Raw genomic sequence first — 7,936 nt, 5'->3', positions numbered from 1 at the left:
GGGCGTAGGAGAGGGAGGAAGGGGGGAAGAATCAGCTGCTGCCAGCAAGGAACCACCTCCATCTAGACTTCAGTGATCCCAGCTGTTTCCCAGTCTTCCTCTGGCCCAGGGCAGGTCATGACAGCCTCTCCCAGCTGCAAACCATCCCTTTGGTGTCCCAGGGCCAAGCCCCGAGATGGGGCTGAACCCCAACCCTAACCTTAGCCTACCTCTGGTCAGATGCCAACTGCAAGTTGAGTCCCCCTTCTGTTTGTGGGGTCTGACTGGCTGAGCCCTGTCCTCAGGGAAGCCCCACCCCTAGGCTGAGCCCCACCCCTGGGTGAGCCCTAGATCCAAGTAAGCCCCACTCCCAAGGGAGCGCCGTCCCAGAAAGTCTTGATGGCTATGCCAATCTGGGTCCAGAATAGGGGTACACCACTCACCTCTCTAAGAGAGGAAGGTCCATGGAACCAGCAGTCCCAGACTTGGGTCTGTGCTACTGGTGGGGTCGTCACTGGGGACACCAGGTCCCTTGGGTGGGGGCCATGCTGTCCATCCCCTATGGGTGCGACTGGGCACAGTGAGTGGTGGAGCTGGCGATGGACATATGCAAGACACGCCTGTGTGCCGGCACCCTCTCCATTGCCCCTCTACTCCCCCGGGTCAGCCTCCTGTTGCTGGCTCTCTCTCAGTGGAGGCTCTGGAGGACCTCAGGACCTCAGAGAGTCAGGTGGGCATCTGGGTGGGGAACAGTGGGACACTTGGAGTTCATAACAGCGCTAGTGGCTGGAGAGGGCCAGTGAGGAAGGCAGGTATATATTCTCAGCAAAGCCAGGAGGCTGGCCTGGTCCTAATGGTCAGTACTCTGGCATCTGATGGTGACAGGGTCCATGATGGTGGGAGGTGAGGCTCAGGACCCCCAACATCCATCTGAAAAGCAGCCACAAAGCCAGTGGACAGGGGAGACACTGGGCGGGTTTGTGCTCGGGTAAGAACATTCTGGATTCAAACATTCTAAACAGGATGTCCAGACACTGGTCTCTTCTTGTCTTTGTCCTTGGACTCAGGCTGGAACTTAAGCTACCAGCTCTTCTGAGTCTTGCAGATGGCAGATTATAGGAATTCTCAGACTCCACAATTGCATGAGATAATTCCTTATAATAAATCTTTCTCTATATATATCAAGTTGTTTCTGTTTCTCTGGAGAATGCTGATGAACACACACACCATCAGTCAGAGCTGGCTAAAGGGCATCCCAGAAGTGAGGGAAGCTGCACATGGGCGCTTTGTTCTGGAAGGTGTCTCTGTCAGCTTGGGCTGTGTAACAAATACTACAGTCTTTTAGGGCTTACACAGACATTTACTCATATTTCTCACAGTCCTAGAGGCTGGAAGTCTGGGATCCAGGTCCTGAGTCCTCTCCTCTTGGTGTGTGGACAGCTGTCTCCTCCTTGTGTCCTCACATAGTCGTCCCTTTATGTGCTTCTGTGTCCTGATCTCTTCTTATAAGGACACTGGTCCTACAGGATGAGGACCCACCCTGGTGACCCCATCTCACCTTCACCACATTTTTAAAGGCCCCACTGAGGCCCTGGGGTTGGGGATTCATCCTAAGGTATATGCCCAACACGAGGTGCGATCACCACAGGAGAAGGCACAGGCCTCCTGTCTCGGAGACTCGGGGATCTAGATTAACCACTGGCCTCCTGTCAGGTCTTTGAACTTTTGATCATGGTGCCTTAGGTTCTGTTGTCACTGGCTGTCCCAGGCCTGGGGAGCCAATCTCTGTGTCATCTATGGTCCTGCCTCCTTGATGCAGTGATACAACCACAGTCTCATGCCTTAGTGATACCCTAAAGTGGGTGGCCACCTCCCATCTGGGATACGATGCTCAGGTCTGTTAGCTCCCAGAGGTGCAACATGGCACTTTGTGCTCACTTAACTCCTTACAAACATGCAAACCCCCTTGGTTTCCACACCCACTTGAGATGACCATGAGGATGGAAGGTAGAACTGTCCCCCCTCCTGTCCCTGTCCTTTGGGCTCAGCAGCCGGTCGGCAGGATAAACCTCAGTGCCTGGCAGGGTGTCCGGGCTGGTTGGGGCCTGCCCAGGTCCATGCTGAGGCAGGGCCAGCCAGGGGAGTGTCTGGGGAAGGATCAGACAGAATGGCCTTCTTGTCTCATTCTCATCCGTTTCCATGGCCAGAGCCAGCTCCCCAGCTGCTCAGGGAGACCGCAGAGGGCTGTGGGGAGGGGGTGTCCAACACCTCCAGAATAGGGCAGCTTCCTTCTCCTGCCTTTGGGAAGGGAGGATACCATGAGGAGAGAAAAACAGGAAACCACCCCTGGCCAGGCAGCAGCTCGGAAGCGGGGTCCGGACCCCCGTGCCTGCCGTTTTCCAGTTCTCAGCTCCCCACCCCATCTAATGGTTCCAGGTCCCTGGCCTCCGAGAGAGTTGAGCGCTCGTGGGATCCAGCTGCAGCCCTGGCCCCCGCCTAGCCCAGATCAACTAGTAGTGTTCCCTGGGAGCCTTCTGAGACCAGGCCACAGCTTCTCCAGAGCTGCCATGTGAGAAGTGTTGTGGGGACACCTGAGAAGGAGCAGTAGCTAGGAGGTGCACATGTGGCAGGGTCCTTGGTATTGAGCTGGCCAGAATGCTGCAGAGACCCAAGAAGGCTTCTTGGAGGAGGGGCCCCAAAGCATCACTGGCCAGCAGACTGTGGGATGGGGGGAGGTACTTGCTGTCTGCTCTATCCACTGAGGAAGCCACAGGCCATGTGTGTCTCTGGGCACATCAGTGGTGCCATCAGGGAGCTGCTGGGAGGTTCATTTGACATCATTTGAGTTAATTTGCATTCGAACAGCCCTGGTGGCGGGGCAGGCTGGGTTTGGCACTGGATCAAGAGGTCAGGGAGGTTCTAGGTGGCCCCGGGTCGCCTGGGGCCCTTCCTGCCCAGTGGGAAGCAGGGTTCTCTGCTGGCCGGGGACAGGTTGACGTGAGACTGGAGGAACTTTCCCCCCACCTCGTTTTGTCCTCGGGCTGGCAGGGAGGTGCCGGGTCAACTGTGGAATGCCCGGCCAGCAGAGGAGGACCTCCTCCATGAAGGGCTGTGGGCCAGCGGAGCCACATACCAGGCCTAGCTGGTCACAGCCAGGAAGTCACCTGGGTGGGGGACCAAGGGCATCAGGGACCAGGGGGCACCAGGCAGGCTGCTCGAACCCCTCACCACCCAGTCAGCCCAGCTGGGAAATCGGAACTCACAGGGTTTGAGCAGCGTGACATTGAGGGGTTTCAGCCCGGCAAGTGGGAGCTGGACAAGCAGAGGACTGGCAGGAGATAGCAGGCAGACAGGGAAAAATGTGGACAATTGCTGAATCTAGGTGAAGGGTGGTACAGTTTTACTATTCTTTCACAATTTCTGTAGGTTAAAATTTTCAAGTAGGAAGTTGGAGAAACGCATCCATACATGGTCAGAGCAGCTTTGTTGGGAGGTGGCATCTGGACCCAGTCTTGAGGTGGGGGCAAGTCATGTGCTGTTGGGGGGTCTGCTGGGAGAGGAAAAGAGTGGGAGGCAGGAGAGGGGGCAGAGCTAACTGCTGATCCTGCACGGGAGTGTGGGGCTGTGAGCTCTGTGGGTGGGTCGAGGTGACGCATGAGGACTTTGTGCATGCTGAGGGGTGGTAGGCGACACTGAGCATGGCAGAGGGTGGGCAGCTGGTCGCTGGAGCAGTGGGGCTCTGAGGAGATGTGGGGGTCACCCTTGTACACACAGTTTGAGTACTGACACGCCAGGGGAGTGCCAAATAGGCCATGGGATCTGAAATTTGAGGGGGAAATGCCTGGTATGGAGACATCACTTGGAGCCATGGGCTTGTGGGCACCTGAAATCGTGTAGCTGGATGAGGTGGTAAGGGTGAGGGGAGGTGGAGAGGCCCCCAAGGACACCCCTGGCCCCACACTATGGGCTAGCATGGTGCTGCTCTGAGGGCCCTGACTCGTGGGCTGGACAGGAGTGACAGTGAGCCACCGAGTCAGATCCGGGATAGAACACAGGAGGGGTGTAAGCATTTGTGGCTGGTTCCATGTGTCACCTTGCAGTCCTGGGTTTCACAAACAGTGAGTTAAGGGAGAACACACAGGCTCTCTGAGTTTCCCTAAAAGGGGTACAAACAACTGGGGATGTTAGCTGATGGGGAAGTGGGGTTCAAAAGCTGTGCTTAATGTTAAGGGCTGAATTGTGTCCCCTAATATCCATATGTGGAAGCCCTAAGCCCCAGCGTCTCTGGAGATAGGCCTCAGGAGGTGATTAAGTTTGAGGTGATAAAGGTGGGGCCCTGATTCCATAGGACTTGTATCCTTATGAGAAGAGACACCATGAGTGAGAAGGCACCGTCTGCAACCTGAGGAGAGAGGTCCCACCAGAAATCTGCCCTGACAGCACTCTGATCTTGGACATCCAGCCTCCAGGGCTGTGAGAAAATGAGTATCTGTTGTTTAAGCCACCCATCCTGCAGTGTTCGTTCTGCAGCCTGAGCTGACTGGGGCATTTAGGAATACAGTATGGCGGTTTCTGGAAAAATTAAACATAGAATTACCGTATCACCCAGCAATTAATTCTACTTTGGGTTTATACTTATGATATTGTGATTAATAATAATAAATACATATTTGGTCTTGTACTATTCCTGGCACAGAGCTCCTAAAACCCTTGGAATTTCCTGAGATGGGAACCATAAAGGTGTCTTGTTGTTAATGTTAATGAAGTGATTTTGGAAAGCCCCTAAGTTTCGGGGCTTGTCCTCAGGGGAATGAACCTTGTGGTTAGAGTTGGAACTTTCAGTCCCACCCACTGACCTCAGGGAAGGGAGAGGGGCTGGAGATTAAATCCATCATCAGTGGTCAGTGATTTAATCAATCACTCCTATGTAATGAAGCCTCCATAAAAACCCAAAAGAACAAAGTTCGAAGAGCTTCCGGGTGGTGAACACATGGAGATGCTGGGAGAGTGGTGGGCTGAGAGAGAGCATGGAAGTCCTTCGCTCCTTCCCACATACCTCACCCTCTGCGTCTCTTCCATCTGGCTCTTCTTGAGTTATATTCTTTATAATAAGCCAATGATCTGGTAAGTAAATGTTTCTCTGAGTTCTGTGAGCCACTCTGGCAAATTAATGGACCATGAGGAGGGGGTTATGGGAACCATCAATCAGAAGCACAGGTAACAACCTGGACTTGCAATTGGCGTCTGAAGTGGGGGCAGTTTTGTAGGACTGAGCTCTTCACCTGTGGAGTCTGACACTATCTCCAGGTAGGTAGGGTCAGAAATGATTTAAACTGGGACACTCAGCTGGTGTTACAGAATTGCTTGATGTGTGCCCTCCGTCCCCCCCCCACACATTTGGTGATCAGAAGTGTCAGAAGTAAAGGGAGTGAGAGAGTAAGGACATACAGGAGTGGGTTTCCTTACACAATGCCAAAAGGAACTGAAAGCAGGGTCTCGAAGAGGTATCTGCCCACCGGTGTCCATAGCATCACATTCACAACAGCCAAGGGTTGGAAGCAACCCCTGTGTCCATCAACAGGTGAACGGATAAACAAAATGTAAGGGGATGTTATTTAGCTTTGAAAAGGAAGGAAATCCTGACACACTGTGGATGAAACTGGAGGACATTGCGTGCAGTGGCATCAGCAGTCACAAAACGACAATGCTGCATAATTCCTCTCACGAGTCCCTAGAGGAGTCAGGTTCACAGATAGAGTGGAATGCGGGGTGACAGGGGCTAGGGAGACGGATGGGGACTCCAGTTTGATTGGTAGGGTCTTTCTATTTGGGAAGATGAGAAAGTGCTGGATGGCAGAGATGGATGCACCCTATTGGGAATGCGCTTAACGTCCCTGAACTGTGCACCTGAAAAGCGCTGACACTGCCATAAGCAAGCAGAACCTCCGTTCTGAAAACCCAGGGACAGGCCAAGTCAGGTGCACCCAGAGTCTGGGACAAGGCTCCAGGGCAGGGTACGGGCGGGGCGGGGCGGGGCTGACGGCAGCCCCAGGCCCCGCCCCACCAACGAGCCGCGCACGTCTCGCCCTCGCTCCACCCTTGCACCCGCTCCGCTCGCCCGCCGCCAGGGGCCGTTGTGGCGCCCGCCCACCTCCCGGGCCGCTCCCTCCCGCCACTTCACTTGTGCCCAAGATGGCGGCCGTGGCGCTTCTCCGGGGCGCGGCTCCGGGGCGTGGCGGCCTGGCCTGGCGTTGGCGGCTGCGCACGGTCCCGAGGCACCGCCTAGCTCACGGCTCGAGCCGTCACGGCGGCGACGCTGAGGGCGGCGCGGCCTGGGCCTGCTTCCCCCTGGGCGAACGCGCCCTGGTGCGCGTGCGCGGGCCGGAGTCCGCTCCTTTCCTCCTGGGGCTGCTGACCAATGAACTGCCGCTTCCGGGTCCTGCTGACGGTGCCGCCTCGACTCCGGCGAGCGCGGGCTATGCCCACTTTCTCAACGTTCAAGGACGTACGCTCTATGACGTCATTCTTTACAGGTGAGAACTGACGTCGTTGAGGCGGAGAGAAGTGGAGCAAGGGAGGGAGGATCTAAGAGGAGGTTAGGGAGTCAGGGGGAGGAGCAGGGCAGCCAAGGGAGGGGCAGGGAGCTGGGAGGAGGGGCCACCCACGGGGTGGGCCTTCCGGGGGAGAGCCGCTGGAGATGGGAGGGGCATCCTGGAAGAGGGTGTTCGGGTGAGGCTCACGTAGGAGGGCGGAGGGGCACCCAGGGACGGGCCTGCGAATTGCATCCGTGAGGGTGGGGCCGGGGGTCCTCTGCACCTGGCCTCTGCTCCTGCTCAGTTTTGTCCTGTCTTCACTGCACAGAAAAGGGGTCAATAGCTCCTGAAGCCACGACTGCAGAGAGTGGACTGTGCGTGACCGGCTTGTACCATGATTTTCCGAGTTCTGCAGTATTTCCCGCATTTCCCTCCCAAATCTCCCAATATCCAGTGTTATCCGTGTTTGGTGTTTTAATCAGTCTGTATTGACATTATCATGACCTGTGTGATGGTAAAGAGTTTACGCCCTCGTGCAGTTCCAGGCCGTGTGTCCAGAGCCATACTGGACCTCTCTTCTCTGACCAGTCTTCTAGGCCACGCAGCCCTGGGAACTGCTGTGTGCCCCTCCTGATTTGGATGCATCTGCATTTTTCTCAGTTGACTCCTGCGTCTGGAGGAGCACGTCCTTTAGTGACTTACTGAGAGGTGGGATACTTCAGGTGGCTTTGGACTCCTTATGGCTCTGCAAATGGTCTTACTTGATGGCTTGGCTGGGATAAAACTCCAGGTGGAATATTGTCACTGAGAATTGTGACCTGTCTTCCTGTGCCAGTATTTCTATTGAGAAGCCTCATGCCTTCTTGTTTCGGGGTCCTGAAAGCTCGTAGGGGCTCTTTATCCGATGATTATTTTGGGTCTTCTTTTCTATCATGTTGCTTGGTGCTGGGTGGGCACTGTGACGGTGGAATGGGTCAGTAAGATATGGCCCTCAGGCAGTCACCACCTGTTTTTGTAAATATTTTATTGGAACGCTGCCACGGCCACTTGTTTGCATACTGTCTGGGGCTACTTTGCAGTCTGTCCAGTAGCAGATTTGTGATAAACATTGTGTGACCCAAACCCAGGTTGTCTGGCCCTCTACAGAAAACATTTGTGACCCCTGCTGTGACCAGTTTTGTCCAGTTTCATTGTTTGTCTCTCCTTCCTCTAGTTGCTTTAATTTCTTTATCTTAGAACCTGCATTCTTTTATATTTTTATTTTTTTTATTTTTATTAGGGAATATTGGGGAACAATGTGTTTCTCCAGGGCCCATCAGCTCCAAGTCGTTGTGCTTCAGTCTAGTTGTGGAGAGCGCAGCTCACTGGCCCATGTGGGAATCAAACTGGCAAGCCTATCGTTCAGAGCTTGTGCTCTAACCAAC

At 54.7% G+C, this 7,936-nt stretch overlaps 1 protein-coding gene across 4 annotated transcripts in view; it reads left to right on the top strand.

Annotated features, from left to right (window-relative positions):
* The first annotated feature begins 6,067 nt into the window (after nt 1–6,067).
* IBA57 (iron-sulfur cluster assembly factor IBA57) overlaps nt 6,068–7,936 on the top strand; it is a 53,918-nt gene continuing 52,049 nt past the window's right edge. For 2 of the 4 annotated variants that reach the window (XR_012489484.1, XR_012489483.1), the window contains exon 1: nt 6,068–6,512. Coding sequence is in view for 1 of the 4 variants with exons in the window: in XM_019729816.2 (XP_019585375.2) it covers nt 6,172–6,512 (341 nt within the window). In the remaining 3 variants the exon portion in view is untranslated. Of the gene's footprint in view, nt 6,513–6,840; nt 7,221–7,936 lie in introns of all 4 variants that reach the window. The other 2 variants (XM_074312171.1, XM_019729816.2) reach the window with 2 other exon arrangements.

The sequence above is a fragment of the Rhinolophus sinicus genome, linkage group LG10, assembly GCF_036562045.2.
Source record: "Rhinolophus sinicus isolate RSC01 linkage group LG10, ASM3656204v1, whole genome shotgun sequence".
NCBI lineage: Eukaryota > Metazoa > Chordata > Mammalia > Chiroptera > Rhinolophidae > Rhinolophus > Rhinolophus sinicus.
This window is presented reverse-complemented; position numbering and strand designations above follow the sequence as displayed.